Genomic DNA, 25,878 nt, shown 5'->3' on the forward strand with positions numbered 1-25,878 from the left:
GGTACTGTCAGGGTAGTGTTTGGTAGGGTCAGGGTACTGTTTGGTAGGGTCAGGGTACTGCTTGGTATGGTCAGGGTACTTTCAGGGTACTGTTTGGTAGGGTCAGGGTACTGTCAGGGTACTGTTTGGTAGGGTCAGGGTACTGTCAGGGTAGTGTTTGGTATGGTCAGGGTACTGTTTGGTAGGGTCAGGGTAGTGTTTGGTAGGGTCAGGTTACTGTCAGGGTACTGTGTGGTAGGGTCAGGGTACTGTTTGGTAGGGTCAGGTTACTGTCAGGGTACTGTGTGGTAGGGTCAGGGTACTGTTTGGTAGGGTCAGGGTACTGTTTGGTAGGGTCAGGGTACTGTTTGGTAGGGTCAGGGTACTGTTTGGTAGGGTCAGGTTACTGTCAGGGTACTGTGTGGTAGGGTCAGGGTACTGTTTGGTAGGGTCAGGGTACTGTTTGGTAGGGTCAGGGTACTGTTTGGTAGGGTCAGGGTACTGTTTGGTAGGGTCAGGGTACTGTTTGGTAGGGTCAGGTTACTGTCAGGGTACTGTTTGGTAGGGTCAGGGTACTGTTTGGTAGGGTCAGGGTACTGTTTGGTAGGGTCAGGGTAGGGTCAGGGTACTGTTTGGTAGGGTCAGGGTACTGTTTGGTAGGGTCAGGGTACTGTTTGGTAGGCTACTACTAACTGAAGATCTAAAGAGTGCTCCTTTTCTTACACACAAAGAAGCCTACATTGTTATCTCTCAGCTATTTGAACCTGCGGGTTTCTAACATTATGTCCTCTCTCTTGTACTGTCTCTCTTTTAGAAACAAGGAACAGCAATTGTATGAAAACATAGCCAAAGGAAAGAAAGATGTGAAGAAGCAGAAGTCAGAGGAGAAGAAGAGTGGCTCCGTGAGAAAAAGATAGAGGATGAGAGAGCTGTGTGCTGATGATTTAATATTGAATTTGATATTAACTTTTTATTTTAAAAGATTTATCTTAGTGTTTTTTTTTTAATATCAAGTGATAAAGTTGATGTCTGTGATATAATTAAGATTATAAAGCAAACTACTGATAGATTCTCGGTGCTGGGCTCCTGCACCATGGAACCATTCTGCACCCATGCAAATGGTAATGGCTAAAATTTTTGCTGACAATAAAGGCTCAGAGTAATATACATTCATTTCTTTCTTCATCACAAGTGTATTGTATCCATTTATGCAAAGCCTATAGAATATTTTGCAATTAATAAAATAAAATGCCATGACCACGGGATCAAGCACAGTGGGGACACACAGCCACTCTGTCATTCCAATGAAAGTTTTAGATAAGACATATCTCTATAATGAGCTATTATGTTTGTAGACTAACATTGGCAACGTCACTGGGCTCCCCCAGAGTCGCCGACGACCCGCAGTGACTGCCCCGAGTGACAGGAAAACATTGAGCGAGATGAATGAACTTTCCCCCCGCCTCCCTCTCCCTCTTCTCCACATGTGGTACAGAACAAAGTCTGCTCTCCAAACAGCGATAGTGAAGGAGAGCGAGAGAAACTTTACACTTTTGTGTGTGTAATGTTTACTGTTAATTTCTGATTGCTTATTTCACTTTTGTGAAACACATGTTTTTCACATGTTTTGGCAATGTAAGCATATGTTTCCCATGCCAATAAAGCAATTGTGAATAGCGAGATGGAGAGAATACCGTTTAATTAACGCGGAAAGGGCACATACCTACCCAGTTCCCATTTTAGGAAGAGGATTAGTGGAACAAAAGCTGTTTGCATAAAGCTCCGTAGGGAGGAGTTTACGCTTTCCGTGGGAGAGCAGAGGGAGCGAATAGGGAATTTAAAAGGGTTGTGCAACGTTTGCATCAGGGAATCGATACCCGGGAATTGAAGGAGTGAAGAGAGCAGAGGACAGTCATTGTGGATACGACCGCCGCTCTAAAACATTCCAGCAGCTCAATCATTCCTTTATCAAGTTGCAGTTTTGCGTAAAGCCGCATACCTTCTGACTGACACTAGCAGACAGAAGGTTAGCTCACAGGTTGCATAAGTGTTATTAATATCAAACAATGCGGTAGTGGTGAGAGCAGTGAAAAGAGCAGAGAAAGAGAATATCTGTAGAGAAGAGGCAATACTGTAGGTTACAGTTTTCTTTGTTGAGTTCCTCTGCAAAACTAAAGGCTAAAAGATGTCTAAACCAAATTACACAGGAACCTTTCACATGGTGTCTCAAGATAACTTCGAGAACTACCTCGCAGCTTTGGGTAAGATCATATGAATCGTAATGTCTTTGTCTGTTAGCACATATATTAGCTACAAATGCGTCATTGTTAAAAAGTGTCCAATTCGTGTAGTTGTAATATGTAAAATGACACGTGTTAAGAGCTTACTGTACTTCTGCAACTTGCCTCCTTTCATTTTAATTTAACACGATTCATTGATTCTATTTTACTGAACTTAACATTTTTTTCCTTTGTTTGCCTGCTGCTTTGAGATGAATTTTAGGGGTAGTGACTCATCCAAAGGCTTGCCATCTCTATTCCCAGAGCCGTGTGATAGATCATCATGGCGCCTTAGCCTGTAAATGACCCTGGACACAGACAGGGGGGGTGTGTGTGTGTGTGTGTGTGTGTGTGTCGTCTGTCTGTGGGTGTGTGATATCTGGAAACATTAACATGAGATGTAAAAGGACAGACACAGCTGTAGGTCAGAGATGTTGCCTCAGATACACTACCTCATTACTAGAATGGCAAGGTGTTATGTTTGGTTGATTAATTCTCTCCCTCTCTCTCTCTCCATCAGATATTAATTTTGCCCTGCGGAAGATAGTGTGTATGTTGAAGCCCACTAAACAGATAGTCCATGACCCGGCCACAGGCAGTATGAAGATCCGCACACTCACCACCTTTAAGGACTTTGATATGGATTTCAAACTGGGTCAGGTCTTCACCGAGGACCTGGGACCTGTGGATGGACGAGTCTGTCAGGTGTGTGTGTGTTTACAGTTCTACGTGTATGGGTGGGTGGGTGGTCTCTGTTCTTCATCATGTGCTGTTTGTAAAGACACTGGCTAAATGTATTTCTGTTATCTGGTGATGTTTTCCCTTATGTTTCTCTGTTTCATTACTTGTTCAGACTTGTACAACTTCTCTCTAATTGACTTCATATAGGTGTACTTGTCATACTACTTTGCTTTGTTTGGGTGAATATACTATTTGCCGTGTGTGTGTGGGGGGGGGGGATATTTTGGCATGTGTGTACCTCCTGTTGTTTTCCTGTCATAACCACCCCCTGTTGCTTGTTTTCAGACCGCGCCAAACTGAGAGTGGTACAAGGCAGTGGTTGTGTGTGTGTGTGCGCTTTCATGTTTTTGCAGACCACAGTGTGTGTGTGTGTGTGTGTGTGTTAACCCTGTTTCTAGACCACAGTGGGCTGGGTGGGTGATAAGCTGGGGTGTGTTAACTCAGTTTTTCTCTGTTTTTAGACCACAGTGGACTGGGAGGGTGATAAGCTGGTGTGTGTTCAGAGAGGAGAGAAGGAGGGAAGAGGATGGACACACTGGCTGGAGGGAGACAAGCTACACCTGGTGAGAATGGAGGGAGGGAGGGAGGGAGGGATGGATTAACAGAGAGGGATAAAGATTGGAAGGGAATAGGAATAGAGGTGAACACAAGGCCAGAGAAAGGGAGGAAAGCAGGAAAGATTTGGGAGGAAAGAAGATGCTGGGATTGATATACCATTTTGAAAGTGGGGGATATGCAAATCAGATTTGGTAATGGAAGTTATTCACTGCCTACGTTGTATGTGTGCACGTGTCCGTGCGTGTGTTTGTGTGAGAACAAATGAGGTCCTTTAAAAAAAGAGGGGGTGTATGGCCCTCAAAACTCCTTATTTGTTGCCTGTTCAGGGGAAAGAAATGTGTGGGGCCCGAAGAAGGAGAAAGAAACGGGGGAAAACACTGTTAAGAGTCTTCAGGGTGAAGGAATGGGCAGGAACAGGAAGAATAAGGAAAGGTTATTGTTCGTTACCATTTTAATGAGCTAAATACAGACTTCAACAAGACTCTTCATAGTGAAGGGATTGGGAGGAGAATCACAAGCTTCTGTTTAGGCCTGTGCTTCAGATGGACTTTAGTTGGGCAATCTGTTTTTGCTTGTGATTACATGCAAATGCTGATTACGATTTCAAACAATCAGCATTGTTTTATTAAACAGCTCCCAAATGCTTCTAATAGAAAACAATACCTCATTGATATTTTGTTCAAATCCGAAAGAGAAGTTTGGAAATAAATACCACTGGGGATCAGGCAGTAAAGGGTGGATTTGGTGAGTAACACAAGAAGAGGGGGAGGGAGGGACACGAGGGGGAGTGGGATTGAGAGCGGGGAAGTACATGTGTGGGGGGTGGAGATAATGAAGGGGAGAGGAAGAGGAGATAGGAGCGATAGGATTACTGAGTCCAGAGAGAAAAGAGCACAGCGTTTTTGTGACTGAGACCATTAATGATCTTTTCCCACGCACGCCCCCCACGCACGCACTCACTCTCCCACACTCACCCACCCAAACTCCTCCCTCTTTTCTCTTTCTCCACCCTCTTCTCAACCCGTCCTTTTTTTGCCCTTTAGGAGATGAGAGTTGGAGATGTGGTCGCCAGGCAACTCTTCAAGAAGGCAGACTGAAACCACTGGGAACGATCTCGTTCATCAACTTCACGTTCATGATTCTCATTAGAAAACAGTCTAGGACTTGGTATATAAGTGCCATAGTTTTAAAAATATGATCATCATTGTTTTAAAACCATTACTTAATGGACAACATTTAAGATATTTTTAATTAGTGTGCTATTTCACTGTGGGAAAGATTGTCAATGGTATGTTTTGAATGTTGTCATGGTACAGTGCAGGGTGAATTGTGTAAACATTCCCAATATATTTCCTCGTATAGCACTACGATAGTTCACAATGCCATTGAATGTTCCCTTTTGTGTTGTATGTGGCTGTTCTGTGTCCAAATATACCACCTGATGCTCCACACTATAAATACAGATGTTGTCTCTTTATGGAACCCATGTTCTAACTCTTCCCTTCAATGTGTATTTATGTAAACGCTGTGATCGAAAGTCAGTTCAGCGTTTTTCACTCCAATGGGTTAGGATTTGGGGAAGGTATGCTTACCCTTGGTCTGTGCCTAAAGGACTGTGTTTACACAGGCAGCCCAATTCTGATCTTTTTTTAAAAACGAATTGGTCTTTTGACCAATCCGATCAGCTCCGAAAAAATATCTGATGTGGAAAGATCTGATGTTATTGGTCAAAAGACCAATGGAAAACAATATCAGACTTGGGCTGCCTGTGCAAACGCAGTCCGCAACTGATTTCAGTTGGCCTGCATTTAGCTGTAAATGCTAGCTGATAACACTAGAGGGCAGGGTAAAGCAGTTTGAAGTATGGTAGCCGCTGCTACTCCTATCCTACAGGGGGTGACAAACAATTAATCGGTGTCCACTCTGGTGTTGTCTACATTTAGATTCTGCACTTTGCTAAAGCGTCAACTGTTTTAACAGAATTGTCAATGCTGTGGTTAAAACATCATTGAACAGATGCTGTGATGTTAAAATGAATATCTATCCATATACATCTACTTCATCAATCTCTTTTCCACCACTTTGATGTTCATATCTAGTTACTGACAACAACACGTCTTCATTAGGAAAAGTCCAGCCGCCGGGGGCTTTGAAAGTTCCTTAGAAAAATGTAAAATAGAGAAGCTATGATGACATTTGACCTCAGTGGTTACACTTTATTTAAACCCTCCCCAACAGTTTTTTCAATGACCTAAGAAACAAAGAATGTTCATTGGATGTTTATAGTTCAGTATATTTACATTGCAGAGATAAGATTTTTTTTAAAAAGGGATTGTATCCAGGAACCTTCAAGGAGGAATCTGCTCAGCTATTTTCCTATGTAGGTCTTGTTCATTGAAAGAAGTAATAAAAAAATTAAAAAAAGATTTAGTTGAAAATCAGAATTAAGTCCCTGGCCACTCATCTTCCTGTGGCTCTGATAGGTAGCGGGAGGGTCTGATGTCATTTCCTCTCATTCCATTACTGTGATCCGATTGGCTGAAAAGCTCTGATGTTGTCATTGTTATGGTGGCGCTATCGGCCTCAACTTCACAGTCTGACGTATAGCCGTTTACCTGAATAACAGCTGGGATGCACAATGGAAATAGTATGAGCACACAACAATAACCCTCCAACCTCACGTACCACTGCATTTATCATTCATGAAGACTACACAGGCCCCATCTCATCGTGTCCATAGAGGTAACAATACATCTGTATTTTAATGATTTGATTTAGGCTCTTGCAAAGCTCATCCTGATAGCTCATCCTGATGGTTGATTATATGGGCAGCCTCAGTTTAGATTACATTACATCTGATCCATTCTAAGTGAGGAGAGCCATCACATTATTGATCATTGGGAAGCTACAGAACTACTATGAGTGATGGATACGGTGTAATATAGACTAATGAAGGTTTATCACATATAGCGACTCCACATGGAACAATGTGTTTTTGGTGATGCGATTTGTCAGGAGATGATTTAAAGGGGTAGTTCATCAAAATGTGAAATGTCATTTATCTTGTGGATACCTTGCACTCGATTTAATCCATATTGCCGAAGTTCAGTGCTATGGCGCTGAATTACGTGCTTGAAATTGAAAGGTAATTTCCAATTAAGCCGACATATACAGCGTTTAGGGGAACATTGCCTTTAAATTTAATCGCTCTATAACGCTGAACCTCAGCGATATGGATTGAATCGAGCCCTTAAACCATGGTAACCAGGGTCCCATCACTCATATTGTTCTGCACTCTACGATGCTAATGCGAACCTGTAGCTCAGTAAACAAACCCAACCTACTCTCTGGGTGTACTGAATACCTCCTTTCTTGTGCACTAGAGGAGGTACATTTGTAATTGTGGTGAACTATTCCAACTACCACTGAGGGACTTTCACCTGTGTTGATGAAGAGGGGCTCAGTGGCTTTCTGGTCCAGGCTCCAATGGCTGTTGCACTCGGTGGGGAACTTGAGCTCAGCTGGAGCGAAGGAAGGAGGTGCAGGCTCTACAGGAATACCAGGACCACTGGAGTTGGCTACAGACAGACAGGCAGACAGACATGAGATCACTGAGTAACACTATCAACATTCATATACTTGTTGTATCTTATCTGCCTTTTTGTTATTGTGGGTAAGTCCAAGCTCCACTGGTGAAGCATTGACAAATAGGACAGTCACGAATGTGTCAACCGGTGACGCCACTGTACTTTACACAACGCTTTCTTGCTATGAGTTGGCTGGCTGTGAAACGTGTCATGTGGTTTTCCAACAACCGTGTCAAGCTCAACATAGAACAGGATGTGGTTTTGTCCCCAAGTCTCACAAACTCAAGAAGCTACAGTAGAAGCTTGTTTCATACCTATTATAGTTTCATAACTGATCTGGAGGCAGTTGTTCTTATTTCTACCTTCACAGGCTAGTCTAACTGGTTATTTATTCGGTGGAACCTACATTTAGTTTGATTTGAATTAAATATATATATATATGATTGAAATGTCATTGTCAAATAACCTTTAGAAATAACATTTCAAACAACATTTTCCAAAATGGGATATCAGTTTGAGATCACAGATATCCTCTGTGTGTCTACAATATTCTCTCAACTTCCCATTTTATGCCCAGTCGTTTCTCAACAAACATCTGTTTGTTTGAGATATTAGGCTGAAACATAAATGTTATAACCAGAAGCCAATAGCAGTGGTGTCTACAGTGTCCCATATTGTCGAAGTTCAGCACTATGGCAGTGAATACATAAGCTCCTGTGACTTTTAGCTGCACTTGGACTCATATTGGTTGATGTGCTGTGCACTCTGCTCCTGATGGAGCATAAACATGAGCAATGCATGCAAGTTTCACAATAACTCATATTGTCTTTGATCTGATTCATCTCTAGAGGAAGTGGCGAGTTCCAGCGTCTGACGGTGAAAAGCAATGACCTTGTTTCCTTTTATTCAATCCAAATTACGTCTAGCACCTTGACACCTAATAATTTTACAATGTGATGCATATTGTCGCTGTGTAGGAGAGAAAAGACACACTAGGAGTTCTCACTGCCTCTGCATCTGTCACCAGATAATATCTACTGTACATGATCTGAAATCTGCTGGCTGGGAAATAACACAGAGAAACGAAAAGAGCATTTACTTAACAATTGGTAGGCCTAACTGTCAAATGGGACCTAGAGTGGGGCTTTTTGAATGACTCCCGAAGAAACAAACAAGTTGTTAATAGGTTATAATGATGTATGTACAACAGCCCTCAGAGTGGAGTAGCATACAGCTGAGGTGGACTTGATCAAGCAAGTTGATTTCACCTGTTGACTCGCTCATGCAATCACACACCTGTCAGTAATTATCAGAACTGCCCTGATAGGCTCGTTCACACTTCTTGTTTGTATTTAAAGCCTGTCAAGCCATTTCTCCGTCCGCCCCCCCCCCCCCCAGTTGTGTCTTTTAAGAGTACGTTTGTTTCCTATTTCCTTATTTCAGATGTATTGGTTTAATAGCTTTATCGTTATCACCTTGTATGTTCTGCCACCTGCTCATGATGTCTCTCCTTTGTTGCAGAACCCCCAAAAAATCCAACTTCACCATGTCCAACCACAAGTCCTCAATAAATAGGTGAACTTTGGCACTGTCTCTGTCATTTGCGAGTACTCCTGGTGACATCTATCCAACCAATGACCTATCTAGGTTCCTTAGCTTATTTTTCATGGTCCTTTAAGTTGGATGATGTTTACCGGGTGTACTGCAGCAGATTTCCATCTACCACGGCAGAGACAGAGTTTCCTTCTAACAGCATGACTTTGTCTCCATTCATCCCGTCTTTGGGCTACCAACATAAACAAGCGCCATTGTGGGAAATGGCAGAGCGATGCTCCAGTGCTCTGACCAAGCACTACACCACCCCTTCCCCCAGCTACCCATATCTACTGAACCTGTAATGTCACCACTGTGGACCAGCCAAGACCCTCGCCTAACTCCCAACCGCACTGGACACAAAGCATCAGCTGGCAGTTGCTTTGGAGTTGTCACACACTTCCGCAATGGAGCCTCAGCGACGCTGTTGCCGTGGCGTCTCCTTCCGCTCCCCCCTTGGAGCCACACCCTGCTGTGCTGTAAAGAGTGTCCACCTTTCCTGACGCCCTGGGTCTTGGTCACAGGTTTACACCATGACCCCGCACCCGTTCAAGGAACCAACCTGTGCTAACCCAAGGAGCCATCCCGCGCCCGTCAAGGGGCGGCCTACCCCGTGCTCATCCTAGGGGCCAACCCGCACCTGTCCATGGGGCCAAACCCGCACCTGTCCATGGGGCCAACCCGCACCTGTCCATGGGGCCAACCTGCACCTGTCCATGGGGCCAACCCGCACCTGTCCATGGGGCCAACCTGCACTCATCCAAGGGGCCTACCTGAGCCCGTCCAAGAGGTGGCCTACCAGGTACCCATACATGGGGTCTCACGTGAGCCTGCCCAAGAAGCCTACCTTGCCACACCTACATCGCTCCTGACCAACAACCCTATTTTTCAGTATTATTAAAATGTTTCATTGTAATGTCTTAGTAAATACCTAAAACTTGTTCTACAGTACAAAGAGAGAGTCCCTGTAATATGAAGGAATATGGTGGCAACTCCCTCTAGCCAATGCTTACATCAAATCCACGATGAGGGCACAAAAACACTATTTGGGCATTGGCAGTGATGATATACACACCTGGCATGTATGATTGATGCTTGGCCCTCCAATAGATGCAGATCAAGATTATGATGAGGAGTGAGGTCACCACTAGTCCCACCCACAGACTGGTAGGTAGTATCCAGTGACACCCTGAGGGAGAGGGACAGGGAGAGACAGGGAGAGAGGGACAGGGAGAGACAGAGAGGGACAGGGAGAGAGACAGAGAGGGACAGGGAGAGAGACAGGGAGAGACAGAGGGACAGAGGGACAGGGAGAGAGACAGAGGGACAGGGAGAGGGACGGGGAGAGACAGAGAGGGACAGGGAGAGAGACAGGGGGACAGGGAGAGGGACAGGGAGAGAGACAGAGGGACAGGGAGAGACAGGGAGGGACAGGGAGAGGGACAGGGAGAGGGACAGGGAGAGACAGAGAGGGACAGGGAGAGAGGGAGATGGACAGGGAGAGAGACAGAGGGACAGGGAGAGGGACAGGGAGGGAGACAGAGAGGGACAGGGAGAGAGACAGAGGGACAGGGAGAGAGACAGGGAGAGAGACAGAGGGACATGGAGAGGGACAGGGGAGACAGAGAGGGACAGGGAGAGAGACAGAGAGGGACAGAGAGAGAGGGACAGGGAGAGAGACAGAGGGACAAAGAGAGAGAGCGAGTGAGAGACAGAGAGGGAGAGAGACAGAGAGAGGCACAGAAAGAGAGAGGGAGAGGGACAGAGAGAGGGACAGAAAGAGAGAGGGACAGAGAGACAGAGAGGGAGAGGGACAGAGAGAGGGACAGAAAGAGATAGGGAGAGGGACAGAAAGAGAGAGGGAGAGAGAGACAGAGAGGGAGAGGGACAGAGAGAGGGACAGAAAGAGAGAGGGAGAGGGACAGAGAGGGAGAGAGGGAGAGAGGGAGAGGGACAGAGAAAGGGACAGAAAGAGAGAGGGAGAGAGAGATAAGATCAATCAAAACAACCTAACACCCAGCAAATCTATATATGAGGCTCTATCTGAACCATTTCTGAGGGAGAATGCAATGTGCTCTAATCTTGTTTACAGTATTAGATGTACATTACTTATGTCAATAAATCATTCAGTCAAGAGAGAAAGAGGGGAGGTGGAAGAAATATTGGTAAAATGCCATATAAACCATCTAGTTTTCTATATATTCTATACTACTGTTCAATAAAAGGAGATGCTATTAGACCTACGAGATATAAAGGCCCCACACACAGCATCGGTCGTCTCAGTCCCAGCACTTTTCACCTCCCTCCCTAGGTCCCCACACCTGAGAGAGGAAAGAAAGGGATTGTGAAACAGAGAAAGGAGTTTAACTCCATAGTTAACCCCACTGTCCCACAATTGTATAAAGATGTCAAATGTTTTGTGCCAACCAAATGCACCTACTGAGTTGACTTTCGATAGAAATCAGAGCCACTTTGTGTGAAGGGTTCTGACCTGGTGTGTGATTGGCAGTGTGTGATGGCATCGTTGACACTGTTATAGGTCCCAGGTTGGCACGGGGCACAGACTGTGTCATTCTGGGGGGTGGCTGGGGAGTTTATGAACAGGTATCAGACATGTCAGCTTCTCAAAGTAAAGTACACACATCCAGCAGATTATACAAGCACAGTAATAAGATGTTTTGTACTGCCAAAGGCCCACAGTGGTTTAAACATTGACCCTGAGTGCATCTTATTAGACTACAGACTCGGATTTCTTGTCAGGTGTCTTTTCAATACCAGCCTTAGTATCTCCAACTCATGATCAGCTCAACTCAGGCAATGGTCTGTCATATTAGAACAGGGTTTAGAGGTGAGGAGGCTGCTGAGGGGAGGACGGCCCTTAATAACGTCTGGAACGGAGCAAATGGAATGGCATCAAACAATCATTCCACTGATTCTGCTACAGCCATTATCACGAGCATGTCCTCCCTAATTAAGGTGCCATCAACTTCCTGTGGGGGTAGAGGTGAGGAGGCAGTTCTCACCTTGATTCACGACCCCTGAACCCAGAGGGCACAGCTTCACGGGTCGGCAGTGTTCACATCCATTGTCTGTACAGTAGAAACCAGTCTTACACACACATTGCCTGTCACTACTGGCTTCACACTCCCTCAATACCCTCTGGTTATTGCCTGAGAGAGGGAGAGAAGAGAAGGGAGAGAAAGAGTGGGAGAGAGGACGGTAGAGGGAGAGTTGGGGTATTGAGTGGGAGAGGCAAAAAAATATGAAGTGAGGTGAAAATAATGATAAGTTCAAGAGAGATGAGGAGAGAGGTGGGATAGAGAGAGGGGATGGAAAGATGAGGAGAGAGGTGGGATAGAGAGAGGGGATGGAAAGATGAGGAGAGAGGTGGGATAGAGAGAGGGGATGGAAAGATGAGGAGAGAGATGGGATAGAGAGAGGGGATGGAAAGATGAGGAGAGAGGTGGCATAGAGAGGGTATGGAAAGATGAGGAGAGAGATGGGATAGAGAGAGGGGATGGAAAGATGAGGAGAGAGGTGGGATAGAGAGAGGGGATGGAAAGGAGGAGAAAGGTGGGATAGAGAGAGGGGATGGAAAGATGAGGAGAGAGATAGGATAGAGAGAGGGGATGGAAAGTTGAGGAGAGAGGTGGGATAGAGAGAGGGGATGGAAAGATGAGGAGAGAGATGGGATAGAGAGAGGGGATGGAAAGGAGGAGAGAGGTGGGATAGAGAGAGGGGATGGAAAGATGAGGAGAGAGGTGGGATAGAGAGAGGGTATGGAAAGGAGGAGAGAGGTGGGATAGAGAGAGGGGATGGAAAGGAGGAGAAAGGTGGGACAGTGAGAGGGTATGGAAAGATGAGGAGAGAGATGGGATAGAGAGAGGGGATGGAAAGATGAGGAGAGAGGTGGGATAGAGAGAGGGGGTGTAAAGATGAGGAGAGAGATGGGATAGAGAGAGGGGATGGAAAGATGAGGAGAGAGGTGGGATAGAGAGAGGGGGTGGAAAGATGAGGAGAGAGATGGGATAGAGAGAGGGGATGGAAAGGAGAAGAGAGGTGGGATAGAGAGAGGGGATGGAAAGATGAGGAGAGATGTGGGATAGAGAGAGGGGATGGAAAGATGAGGAGAGAGGTGGGATAGAGAGAGGGAATGGAAAGGAGGAGAAAGGTGGGATAGAGAGAGGGTATGGAAGGATGAGGAGAGAGATGGGATAGAGAAAGGGGATGGAAAGATGAGGAGAGAGATGGGATAGAGAGAGGGGATGGAAAGGAGGAGAGAGGTGGGATAGAGAGAGGGGATGGAAAGTTGAGGAGAGAGGTGGGATAGAGAGAGGGGATGGAAAGGAGGAGAAAGGTGGGATAGAGAGAGGGTATGGAAAGATGAGGAGAGAGATGGGATAGAGAGAGGGGATGGAAAGATGAGGAGAGAGGTGGGATAGAGAGAGGGGATGGAAAGGAGGAGAAAGGTGGGATAGAGAGAGGGTATGGAAAGATGAGGAGAGAAATGGGATAGAGAGAGGGGATGGAAAGATGAGGAGAGAGATGGGATAGAGAGAGGGGATGGAAAGATGAGGAGAGAGATGGGTTTTAGAGAGGGGATGGAAAGATGAGGAGAGAGATGGAATAGAGAGAGGGGATGGAAAGATGAGGAGAGAGATGGGATAGAGAGAGGGGATGGAAAGATGAGGAGAGAGATGGGATAGAGAGAGGGGATGGAAAGATGAGGAGAGAAATGGGATAGAGAGAGGGGATGGAAAGATGAGGAGAGAGATGGGATAGAGAGAGGGGATGGAAAGATGAGGAGAGAGATGGGTTTTAGAGAGGGGATGGAAAGATGAGGAGAGAGATGGAATAGAGAGAGGGGATGGAAAGATGAGGAGAGAGATGGGATAGAGAGAGGGGATGGAAAGATGAGGAGAGAGATGGGATAGAGAGAGGGGATGGAAAGATGAGGAGAGAGGTGGGATAGAGAGAGGGTATGGAAAGATGAGGAGAGAGATGGGATAGAGAGAGGGGATGGAAAGATGAGGAGAGAGGTGGGATAGAGAGAGGAGATGGAAAGGAGGAGAAAGGTGGGATAGAGAGAGGGTTTGGAAAGATGAGGAGAGATGGGAGAGAGAGAGGGGATGGAAAGATGAGGAGAGAGATGGGATAGAGAGAGGGGATGGAAAGATGAGGAGAGAGGTGGATAGAGAGAGGGGATGGAAAGATGAGGAGAGAGATGGGATAGAGAGAGGGGATGGAAAGAGAGGAGAGAGGTGGGATAGAGAGAGGGGATGGAAAGATGAGGAGAGAGATGGGATAGAGAGAGGGATGGAAAGATGAGGAGAGAGATGGGATAGAGAGAGGGGATGGAAAGATGAGGAGAGAGGTGGGATAGAGAGAGGGATGGAAAGATGAGGAGAGAGTGGATAGAGAGAGGGGATGGAAAGATGAGGAGAGAGATGGGATAGAGAGAGGGGATGGAAAGATGAGGAGAGAGATGGGATAGAGAGAGGGGATGGAAAGATGAGGAGAGAAATGGGATAGAGAGAGGGGATGAAAGATGAGGAGAGAGATGGGATAGAGAGAGGGGATGGAAGATGAGGAGAGAGATGGGTTTTAGAGAGGGGATGAAAGATGAGGAGAGAGATGGAATAGAGAGAGGGGATGGAAAGATGAGGAGAGAGATGGGATAGAGAGAGGGGATGGAAAGATGAGGAGAGAGATGGGATAGAGAGAGGGGATGGAAAGATGAGGAGAGAGGTGGGATAGAGAGAGGGTATGGAAAGATGAGGAGAGAGATGGGATAGAGAGAGGGATGGAAAGATGAGGAGAGAGGTGGGATAGAGAGAGGACATGGAAAGGAGGAGAAGGTGGGATAGAGAGAGGGTTTGGAAAGATGAGGAGAGATGGGAGAGAGAGAGGGGATGGAAAGATGAGGAGAGAGGTGGGATAGAGAGAGGGGATGGAAAGTTGAGGAGAGAGGTGGGATAGAGAGAGGGGATGGAAAGATGAGGAGAGAGATGAGATAGAGCGAGGGGATGGAAAGGAGGAGAGAGGTGGGATAGAGAGAGGGGATGGAAAGATGAGGAGAGAGGTGGGATAGAGAGAGGGGATGGAAAGGAGGAGAGAGGTGGCATAGAGAGAGGGGATGGAAAGGAGGAGAAAGGTGGGATAGAGAGAGGGTATGGAAAGATGAGGAGAAAGATGGGATAGAGAGAGGGGATGGAAAGATGAGGAGAGAGGTGGGATAGAGAGAGGGGATGGAAAGATGAGGAGAGAGATGGGATAGAGAGAGGGGATGGAAAGATGAGGAGAGAGGTGGGATAGAGAGAGGGGGTGGAAAGATGAGGAGAGAGATGGGATTGAGAGAGGGGATGGAAAGGAGGAGAGAGGTGTGATAGAGAGAGGGGATGGAAAGATGAGGAGAGAGGTGGGATAGAGAGAGGGGATGGAAAGGAGGAGAAAGGTGGGATAGAGAGAGGGGATGGAAAGATGAGGAGAGAGATGGGATAGAGAGAGGGGATGGAAAGATGAGGAGAGAGGTGGGATAGAGAGAGGGGATGGAAAGGAGGAGAAAGGTGGGATAGTGAGAGGGTATGGAAAGATGAGGAGAGAGATGGGGTAGAGAGAGGGGATGGAAAGATGAGGAGAGAGGTGGGATAGAGAGAGGGGATGGAAAGATGAGGAGAGAGATGGGATAGAGAGAGGGGATGGAAAGGAGGAGAGAGGTGGGATAGAGAGAGGGGATGGAAAGATGAGGAGAGAGGTGGGATAGAGAGAGGGGATGGAAAGATGAGGAGAGAGGTGGGATAGAGAGAGGGGATGGAAAGGAGGAGAAAGGTGGGATAGGTAGAGGGTATGGAAAGATGAGGAGAGAGATGGGATAGAGAAAGGAGATGGAAAGATGAGGAGAGTGATGGAATAGAGAGAGGGGGTGGAAAGATGAGGAGAGAGATGGGATAGAGAGAGGGATGGAAAGAGGAGAGAGGTGGGATAGAGAGAGGGATGGAAAGTTGAGGAGAGAGGTGGGATAGAGAGAGGGGATGGAAAAGGAGAAAGGTGGGATAGTGAGAGGGTATGGAAAGATGAGGAGAGAAATGGGATAGAGAGAGGGGATGAAAGATGAGGAGAGAGATGGGATAGAGAGAGGGATGGAAAGATGAGGAGAGAGATGGGTTTTAGAGAGGGGATGGAAAGATGAGGAGAGAGATGGAATAGAGAGAGGGGATGGAAAGATGAGGAGAGAGATGGGATAGAGAGAGGGGATGGAAAGATGAGGAGAGAGATGGGATAGAGAGAGGGGATGGAAAGATGAGGAGAGAGGTGGGATAGAGAGAGGGTATGGAAAGATGAGGAGAGAGATGGGATAGAGAGAGGGGATGGAAAGATGAGGAGAGAGGTGGGATAGAGAGAGGAGATGGAAAGGAGGAGAAAGGTGGGATAGAGAGAGGGTTTGGAAAGATGAGGAGAGATGGAGAGAGAGAGGGATGGAAAGATGAGGAGAGAGGTGGGATAGAGAGAGGGGATGGAAAGTTGAGGAGAGAGGTGGGATAGAGAGAGGGGATGGAAAGATGAGGAGAGAGATGAGATAGAGCGAGGGGATGGAAAGGAGGAGAGAGGTGGGATAGAGAGAGGGGATGGAAAGATGAGGAGAGAGGTGGGATAGAGAGAGGGATGGAAAGGAGGAGAGAGGTGGCATAGAGAGAGGGATGGAAAGGAGGAGAAAGGTGGGATAGAGAGAGGGTATGGAAAGATGAGGAGAAAGATGGGATAGAGAGAGGGGATGGAAAGATGAGGAGAGAGGTGGGATAGAGAGAGGGGATGGAAAGATGAGGAGAGAGATGGGATAGAGAGAGGGGATGGAAAGATGAGGAGAGAGGTGGGATAGAGAGAGGGGTGGAAAGATGAGGAGAGAGATCGGATTGAGAGAGGGGATGGAAAGGAGGAGAGAGGTGTGATAGAGAGAGGGGATGGAAAGATGAGGAGAGAGGTGGGATAGAGAGAGGGGATGGAAAGGAGGAGAAAGGTGGGATAGAGAGAGGGGATGGAAAGATGAGGAGAGAGATGGGATAGAGAGAGGGGATGGAAAGATGAGGAGAGAGGTGGGATAGAGAGAGGGGATGGAAAGGAGGAGAAAGGTGGGATAGAGAGAGGGTATGGAAAGATGAGGAGAGAGATGGGGTAGAGAGAGGGGATGGAAAGATGAGGAGAGAGGTGGGATAGAGAGAGGGGATGGAAAGATGAGGAGAGAGATGTGATAGAGAGAGGGGATGGAAAGGAGGAGAGAGGTGGGATAGAGAGAGGGGATGGAAAGATGAGGAGAGAGGTGGGATAGAGAGAGGGGATGGAAAGATGAGGAGAGAGGTGGGATAGAGAGAGGGGATGGAAAGGAGGAGAAAGGTGGGATAGGTAGAGGGTATGGAAAGATGAGGAGAGAGATGGGATAGAGAAAGGAGATGGAAAGATGAGGAGAGAGATGGAATAGAGAGAGGGGGTGGAAAGATGAGGAGAGAGATGGGATAGAGAGAGGGGATGGAAAGAGGAGAGAGGTGGGATAGAGAGAGGGGATGGAAAGTTGAGGAGAGAGGTGGGATAGAGAGAGGGGATGGAAAAGGAGAAGGTGGGATAGTGAGAGGGTATGGAAAGATGAGGAGAGAGATGGGATAGAGAGAGGGGATGGAAAGATGAGGAGAGAGGTGGGATAGAGAGAGGGGATGGAAAGGAGGAGAAAGGTGGGATAGAGAGAGGGTATGGAAAGACGAGGAGAGAGATGGGATAGAGAGAGGGGATGGAAAGATGAGGAGAGAAATGGGATAGAGAGAGGGGATGGAAAGATGAGGAGAGAGATGGGATAGAGAGAGGGGATGGAAAGATGAGGAGAGAGATGGGATAGAGAGAGGGGATGGAAAGATGAGGAGAGAGATGGAATAGAGAGAGGGGATGGAAAGTTGAGGAGAGAGATGGGATAGAGAGAGGGGATGGAAAGATGAGGAGAGAGGTGGGATAGAGAGAGGGGATGGAAAGATGAGGAGAGAGTTGGGATAGAGAGAGGGGATGGAAAGGAGGAGAGAGGTGGGATAGAGAGAGGGGATGGAAAGATGAGGAGAGAGGTGGGATAGAGAGAGGGGATGGAAAGGAGGAGAAAGGTGGGATAGAGAGAGGGTATGGAAAGATGAGGTGAGAGATGGGATAGAGAGAGGGGATGGAAAGTTGAGGAGAGAGGTGGGATAGAGAGAGGGGATGGAAAGATGAGGAGAGAGATGGGATAGAGAGAGGGGATGGAAAGGAGGAGAGAGGTGGGATAGAGAGAGGGGATGGAAAGATGAGGAGAGAGGTGGGATAGAGAGAGTGGGTGGAAAGATGAGGAGAGAGATGGGATAGAGAGAGGGGATGGAAAGGAGGAGAGAGGTGGGATAGAGAGAGGGGATGGAAAGATGAGGAGAGAGGTGGGATAGAGAGAGGGGATGGAAAGGAGGAGAAAGGTGGGATAGAGAGAGGGTATGGAAAGATGAGGAGAGAGATGGGATAGAGAGAGGGGATGGAAAGATGAGGAGAGAGGTGGGATAGAGAGAGGGGATGGAAAGATGAGGAGAGAGATGGGATAGAGAGAGGGGATGGAAAGATGAGGAGAGAGGTGGGATAGAGAGAGGGGATGGAAAGATGAGGAGAGAGATGGGATAGAGAGAGGGGATGGAAAGGAGGAGAGAGGTAGGATAGAGAGAGGGGATGGAAAGATGAGGAGAGAGGTGGGATAGAGAGAGGGGATGGAAAGATGAGGAGAGAGGTGGGATAGAGAGAGGGGATGGAAAGGAGGAGAAAGGTGGGATAGAGAGAGGGTATGGAAAGATGAGGAGAGAGATGGGATAGAGAGAGGGGATGGAAAGATGAGGAGAGAGGTGGGATAGAGAGAGGGGGTGGAAAGATGAGGAGAGAGATGGGATAGAGAGAGGGGATGGAAAGATGAGGAGAGAGATGGGATAGAGAGAGGGGATGGAAAGATGAGGAGAGAGGTGGGATAGAGAGAGGGGATGGAAAGGAGGAGAAAGGTGGGATAGAGAGAGGGTATGGAAAGATGAGGAGAGAGATGGGATAGAGAGAGGGGATGGAAAGATGAGGAGAGAGGTGGGATAGAGAGAGGGGATGGAAAGATGAGGAGAGAGATGGGATAGAGAGAGGGGATGGAAAGATGAGGAGAGAGATGGGATAGAGAGAGGGGATGGAAAGATGAGGAGAGTGATGGAATAGAGAGAGGGGATGGAAAGATGAGGAGAGAGATGGATAGAGAGAGGGGATGGAAAGATGAGAGAGAGATGGGATAGAGAGAGGGGATGGAAAGATGAGGAGAGAGGTGGGATAGAGAGAGGGGATGGAAAGATGAGGAGAGAGATGGGATAGAGAGAGGGGATGGAAAGATGAGGAGAGAGGTGGAATAGAGAGAGGGGATGGAAAAGAGGAGAAAGGTGGGATAGAAAGAGGGGATGGAAAGATGAGGAGAGAGATGGGATAGAGAGAGGGGATGGAAAGTTGAGGAGAGAGGTGGGATAGAGAGAGGCGATGGAAAGATGAGGAGAGAGATGGGATAGAGAGAGGGGATGGAAAGATGAGGAGAGAGATGGGATAGAGAGAGGGGATGGAAAGATGAGGAGAGAGGTGGGATAGAGAGAGGGATGGAAAGGAGGAGAAAGGTGGGATAGAGAGAGGGTATGGAAAGATGAGGAGAGAGATGGGATAGAGAGAGGGGATGGAAAGATGAGGAGAGAAATGGGATAGAGAGAGGGGATGGAAAGATGATGAGAGAGATGGGATAGAGAGAGGGGATGGAAAGATGAGGAGAGAGGTGGGATAGAGAGAGGGGATGGAAAGGAGGAGAAAGGTGGGATAGAGAGAGGGTATGGAAAGATGAGGAGAGAGATGGGATAGAGAGAGGGGATGGAAAGATGAGGAGAGAGGTGGGAGAGAGAGAGGGGATGGAAAGGACGAGAAAGGTGGGATAGAGAGAGGGGATGGAAAGATGAGGAGAGAGATGGGATAGAGAGAGGGGATGGAAAGATGAGGAGAGAGATGGGATTTAGAGAGGGGATGGAAAGATGAGGAGAGAGATGGAATAGAGAGAGGGGATGGAAAGATGAGGAGAGAGATGGGATAGAGAGAGGGGATGGAAAGATGAGGAGAGAGATGGGATAGAGAGAGGGGATGGAAAGATGAGGAGAGAAATGGGATAGAGAGAGGGGATGGAAAGATGAGGAGAGAGATGGGATAGAGAGAGGGGATGGAAAGATGAGGAGAGAGATGGGTTTTAGAGAGGGGATGGAAAGATGAGGAGAGAGATGGAATAGAGAGAGGGGATGGAAAGATGAGGAGAGAGATGGGATAGAGAGAGGGGATGGAAAGATGAGGAGAGAGATGGGATAGAGAGAAGGGATGGAAAGATGAGGAGAGAGGTGGGATAGAGAGAGGGTATGGAAAGATGAGGAGAGAGATGGGATAGAGAGAGGGGATGGAAAGATGAGGAGAGAGGTGGGATAGAGAGAGGAGATGGAAAGGAGGAGAAAGGTGGGATAGAGAGAGGGTTTGGAAAGATGAGGAGAGATGGGAGAGAGAGAGGGGATGGAAAGATGAGGAGAGAGGTGGGATAGAGAGAGGGGATGGAAAGATGAGGAGAGAGATGGGATAGAGAAAGGGGATGGAAAGATGAGGAGAGTGGTGGGATAGAGAGAGGGGGTGGAAAGATGAGGAGAGAGATGGGATAGAGAGAGGGGATGGAAAGAGAGGAGAGAGGTGGGATAGAGAGAGGGGATGGAAAGTTGAGGAGAGAGGTGGGATAGAGAGAGGGGATGGAAAGGAGGAGAAAGGTGGGATAGAGAGAGGGTATGGAAAGATGAGGAGAGAGATGGGATAGAGAGAGGGGATGGAAAGATGAGGAGAGAGGTGGGATAGAGAGAGGGGATGGAAAGGAGGAGAAAGGTGGGATAGAGAGAGGGTATGGAAAGATGAGGAGAGAAATGGGATAGAGAGAGGGGATGGAAAGATGAGGAGAGAGATGGGATAGAGAGAGGGGATGGAAAGATGAGGAGAGAGATGGGTTTTAGAGAGGGGATGGAAAGATGAGGAGAGAGATGGAATAGAGAGAGGGGATGGAAAGATGAGGAGAGAGATGGGATAGAGAGAGGGGATGGAAAGATGAGGAGAGAGATGGGATAGAGAGAGGGGATGGAAAGATGAGGAGAGAAATGGGATAGAGAGAGGGGATGGAAAGATGAGGAGAGAGATGGGATAGAGAGAGGGGATGGAAAGATGAGGAGAGAGATGGGTTTTAGAGAGGGGATGGAAAGATGAGGAGAGAGATGGAATAGAGAGAGGGGATGGAAAGATGAGGAGAGAGATGGGATAGAGAGAGGGGATGGAAAGATGAGGAGAGAGATGGGATAGAGAGAGGGGATGGAAAGATGAGGAGAGAGGTGGGATAGAGAGAGGGTATGGAAAGATGAGGAGAGAGATGGGATAGAGAGAGGGGATGGAAAGATGAGGAGAGAGGTGGGATAGAGAGAGGAGATGGAAAGGAGGAGAAAGGTGGGATAGAGAGAGGGTTTGGAAAGATGAGGAGAGATGGGAGAGAGAGAGGGGATGGAAAGATGAGGAGAGAGGTGGGATAGAGAGAGGGGATGGAAAGTTGAGGAGAGAGGTGGGATAGAGAGAGGGGATGGAAAGATGAGGAGAGAGATGAGATAGAGCGAGGGGATGGAAAGGAGGAGAGAGGTGGGATAGAGAGAGGGGATGGAAAGATGAGGAGAGAGGTGGGATAGAGAGAGGGGATGGAAAGGAGGAGAGAGGTGGCATAGAGAGAGGGGATGGAAAGGAGGAGAAAGGTGGGATAGAGAGAGGGTATGGAAAGATGAGGAGAAAGATGGGATAGAGAGAGGGGATGGAAAGATGAGGAGAGAGGTGGGATAGAGAGAGGGGATGGAAAGATGAGGAGAGAGATGGGATAGAGAGAGGGGATGGAAAGATGAGGAGAGAGGTGGGATAGAGAGAGGGGGTGGAAAGATGAGGAGAGAGATCGGATTGAGAGAGGGGATGGAAAGGAGGAGAGAGGTGTGATAGAGAGAGGGGATGGAAAGATGAGGAGAGAGGTGGGATAGAGAGAGGGGATGGAAAGGAGGAGAAAGGTGGGATAGAGAGAGGGGATGGAAAGATGAGGAGAGAGATGGGATAGAGAGAGGGGATGGAAAGATGAGGAGAGAGGTGGGATAGAGAGAGGGGATGGAAAGGAGGAGAAAGGTGGGATAGTGAGAGGGTATGGAAAGATGAGGAGAGAGATGGGGTAGAGAGAGGGGATGGAAAGATGAGGAGAGAGGTGGGATAGAGAGAGGGGATGGAAAGATGAGGAGAGAGATGGGATAGAGAGAGGGGATGGAAAGGAGGAGAGAGGTGGGATAGAGAGAGGGGATGGAAAGATGAGGAGAGAGGTGGGATAGAGAGAGGGGATGGAAAGATGAGGAGAGAGGTGGGATAGAGAGAGGGGATGGAAAGGAGGAGAAAGGTGGGATAGGTAGAGGGTATGGAAAGATGAGGAGAGAGATGGGATAGAGAAAGGAGATGGAAAGATGAGGAGAGTGATGGAATAGAGAGAGGGGGTGGAAAGATGAGGAGAGAGATGGGATAGAGAGAGGGGATGGAAAGAGGAGAGAGGTGGGATAGAGAGAGGGGATGGAAAGTTGAGGAGAGAGGTGGGATAGAGAGAGGGGATGGAAAAGGAGAAAGGTGGGATAGTGAGAGGGTATGGAAAGATGAGGAGAGAGATGGGATAGAGAGAGGGGATGGAAAGATGAGGAGAGAGGTGGGATAGAGAGAGGGGATGGAAAGGAGGAGAAAGGTGGGATAGAGAGAGGGTATGGAAAGACGAGGAGAGAGATGGGATAGAGAGAGGGGATGGAAAGATGAGGAGAGAAATGGGATAGAGAGAGGGGATGGAAAGATGAGGAGAGAGATGGGATAGAGAGAGGGGATGGAAAGATGAGGAGAGAGATGGGATAGAGAGAGGGGATGGAAAGATGAGGAGAGAGATGGGATAGAGAGAGGGGATGGAAAGTTGAGGAGAGAGATGGGATAGAGAGAGGGGATGGAAAGATGAGGAGAGAGGTGGGATAGAGAGAGGGGATGGAAAGATGAGGAGAGAGATGGGATAGAGAGAGGGGATGGAAAGGAGGAGAGAGGTGGGATAGAGAGAGGGGATGGAAAGATGAGGAGAGAGGTGGGATAGAGAGAGGGGATGGAAAGGAGGAGAAAGGTGGGATAGAGAGAGGGTATGGAAAGATGAGGAGAGAGATGGGATAGAGAGAGGGGATGGAAAGATGAGGAGAGAGGTGGGATAGAGAGAGGGGATGGAAAGATGAGGAGAGAGATGGGATAGAGAGAGGGGATGGAAAGGAGGAGAGAGGTGGGATAGAGAGAGGGGATGGAAAGATGAGGAGAGAGGTGGGATAGAGAGAGTGGGTGGAAAGATGAGGAGAGAGATGGGATAGAGAGAGGGGATGGAAAGGAGGAGAGAGGTGGGATAGAGAGAGGGATGGAAAGATGAGGAGAGAGGTGGGATAGAGAGAGGGGATGGAAAGGAGGAGAAAGGTGGGATAGAGAGAGGGTATGGAAAGATGAGGAGAGAGATGGGATAGAGAGAGGGGATGGAAAGATGAGGAGAGAGGTGGGATAGAGAGAGGGGATGGAAAGATGAGGAGAGAGATGGGATAGAGAGAGGGGATGGAAAGATGAGGAGAGAGGTGGGATAGAGAGAGGGGATGGAAAGATGAGGAGAGAGATGGGATAGAGAGAGGGGATGGAAAGGAGGAGAGAGGTAGGATAGAGAGAGGGGATGGAAAGATGAGGAGAGAGGTGGGATAGAGAGAGGGGATGGAAAGATGAGGAGAGAGGTGGGATAGAGAGAGGGGATGGAAAGGAGGAGAAAGGTGGGATAGAGAGAGGGTATGGAAAGATGAGGAGAGAGATGGGATAGAGAGAGGGGATGGAAAGATGAGGAGAGAGGTGGATAGAGAGAGGGGGTGGAAAGATGAGGAGAGAGATGGGATAGAGAGAGGGGATGGAAAGGAGGAGAGAGGTGGGATAGAGAGAGGGGATGGAAAGTTGAGGAGAGAGGTGGGATAGAGAGAGGGGATGGAAAGGAGGAGAAAGGTGGGATAGAGAGAGGGTATGGAAAGATGAGGAGAGAGATGGGATAGAGAGAGGGGATGGAAAGATGAGGAGAGAGGTGGGATAGAGAGAGGGGATGGAAAGGAGGAGAAAGGTGGGATAGAGAGATGGTATGGAAAGATGAGGAGAGAGATGGGATAGAGAGAGGGGATGGAAAGATGAGGAGAGAAATGGGATAGAGAGAGGGGATGGAAAGATGAGGAGAGAGATGGGATAGAGAGAGGGGATGGAAAGATGAGGAGAGAGATGGGATAGAGAGAGGGGATGGAAAGATGAGGAGAGAGATGGAATAGAGAGAGGGATGGAAAGATGAGGAGAGAGATGGGATAGAGAGAGGGGATGGAAAGATGAGGAGAGAGATGGGATAGAGAGAGGGGATGGAAAGATGAGGAGAGAGGTGGGATAGAGAGAGGGGATGGAAAGATGAGGAGAGAGATGGGATAGAGAGAGGGGATGGAAAGATGAGGAGAGAGGTGGAATAGAGAGAGGGGATGGAAAGAGAGGAGAAAGGTGGGATAGAGAGAGGGGATGGAAAGATGAGGAGAGAGATGGGATAGAGAGAGGGGATGGAAAGTTGAGGAGAGAGGTGGGATAGAGAGAGGCGATGGAAAGATGAGGAGAGAGATGGGATAGAGAGAGGGGATGGAAAGATGAGGAGAGAGATGGGATAGAGAGAGGGGATGGAAAGATGAGGAGAGAGGTGGGATAGAGAGAGGGGATGGAAAGGAGGAGAAAGGTGGGATAGAGAGAGGGTATGGAAAGATGAGGAGAGAGATGGGATAGAGAGAGGGGATGGAAAGATGAGGAGAGAAATGGGATAGAGAGAGGGGATGGAAAGATGATGAGAGAGATGGGATAGAGAGAGGGGATGGAAAGATGAGGAGAGAGGTGGGATAGAGAGAGGGGATGGAAAGATGAGGAGAGAAATGGAATAGATAGAGGGGATGGAAAGATGAGGAGAGAGATGGGATAGAGAGAGGGGATGGAAAGATGAGGAGAGAGGTGGGATAGAGAGAGGGGATGGAAAGGACGAGAAAGGTGGGATAGAGAGAGGGTATGGAAAGATGAGGAGAGAGATGGGATAGAGAGAGGGGATGGAAAGATGAGGAGAGAAATCGGATAGAGAGAGGGGATGGAAAGATGAGGAGAGAGATGGGATAGAGAGAGGGGATGGAAAGATGAGGAGAGAGATGGGTTTTAGAGAGGGGATGGAAAGATGAGGAGAGAGATGGAATAGAGAGAGGGGATGGAAAGATGAGGAGAGAGATGGGATAGAGAGAGGGGATGGAAAGATGAGGAGAGAGGTGGGATAGAGAGAGGGTATGGAAAGATGAGGAGAGAGATGGGATAGAGAGAGGGGATGGAAAGATGAGGAGAGAGGTGGGATAGAGAGAGGGGATGGAAAGGAGGAGAAAGGTGGGATAGAGAGAGGGGATGGAAAGATGAGGAGAGAGATGGGAGAGAGAGAGGGGATGGAAAGATGAGGAGAGAGGTGGGATAGAGAGAGGGGATGGAAAGATGAGGAGAGAGGTGGGATAGAGAGAGGGGATGGAAAGTTGAGGAGAGAGGTGGGATAGAGAGAGGGGATGGAAAGATGAGGAGAGAGATGAGATAGAGCGAGGGGATGGAAAGGAGGAGAGAGGTGGGATAGAGAGAGGGGATGGAAAGATGAGGAGAGAGGTGGGATAGAGAGAGGGGATGGAAAGGAGGAGAGAGGTGGCATAGAGAGAGGGGATGGAAAGGAGGAGAAGGTGGGATAGAGAGAGGGCATGGAAAGAGTAGGAGAAAGATGGGATAGAGAGAGGGGATGGAAAGATGAGGAGAGAGGTGGGATAGAGAGAGGGGATGGAAAGATGAGGAGAGAGATGGGATAGAGAGAGGGGATGGAAAGATGAGGAGAGAGGTGGGATAGGAGAGGGGGTGGAAAGATGAGGAGAGAGATGGGATTGAGA

General features: G+C 48.0%; 3 protein-coding genes across 8 annotated transcripts in view; 2 read left to right on the plus strand and 1 right to left on the minus strand.

Moving 5' to 3' along the window:
- LOC106576571 (tyrosine-protein phosphatase non-receptor type 6) overlaps positions 1 to 1,146 on the plus strand; it is a 39,071-nt gene extending 37,925 nt beyond the window's left edge. For all 6 annotated transcript variants that reach the window (XM_014153815.3, XM_014153841.3, XM_014153824.3 and 3 more), the window contains one exon: positions 794 to 1,146. In XM_014153815.3, the coding sequence (XP_014009290.1) occupies positions 794 to 896 (103 nt within the window). In that variant the 3' untranslated portion in view covers positions 897 to 1,146. The remainder of the gene's footprint in view (positions 1 to 793) is intronic.
- Positions 1,147 to 1,844: 698 nt separating this feature from the next.
- On the plus strand, positions 1,845 to 5,037 carry rbp5 (retinol binding protein 1a, cellular). Its single transcript, NM_001141480.2, is given in 4 exon segments — positions 1,845 to 2,240; positions 2,779 to 2,963; positions 3,461 to 3,562; positions 4,601 to 5,037. Coding segments are annotated over 4 exon segments (417 nt in total). The 5' UTR covers positions 1,845 to 2,164; the 3' UTR covers positions 4,655 to 5,037.
- Positions 5,038 to 5,747: 710 nt separating this feature from the next.
- Positions 5,748 to 25,878, minus strand: part of LOC106576603 (tumor necrosis factor receptor superfamily member 5) — a 28,372-nt gene continuing 8,241 nt past the window's right edge. The window contains exons 3-8 of the mRNA XM_045718748.2: positions 11,761 to 11,907; positions 11,229 to 11,322; positions 10,982 to 11,058; positions 9,813 to 9,926; positions 6,998 to 7,135; positions 5,748 to 6,183 (exon numbers count right to left, since the gene is read on the minus strand). Of these exons, the coding sequence (XP_045574704.1) occupies positions 6,002 to 6,183; positions 6,998 to 7,135; positions 9,813 to 9,926; positions 10,982 to 11,058; positions 11,229 to 11,322; positions 11,761 to 11,907 (752 nt within the window). The 3' untranslated portion in view covers positions 5,748 to 6,001. The remainder of the gene's footprint in view (positions 6,184 to 6,997; positions 7,136 to 9,812; positions 9,927 to 10,981; positions 11,059 to 11,228; positions 11,323 to 11,760; positions 11,908 to 25,878) is intronic.

The sequence above is a fragment of the Salmo salar genome, chromosome 05 (assembly GCF_965601325.2).
Source record: "Salmo salar chromosome 05, fSalSal1, whole genome shotgun sequence".
In the NCBI taxonomy this organism is placed as follows: Eukaryota; Metazoa; Chordata; class Actinopteri; order Salmoniformes; family Salmonidae; genus Salmo; species Salmo salar.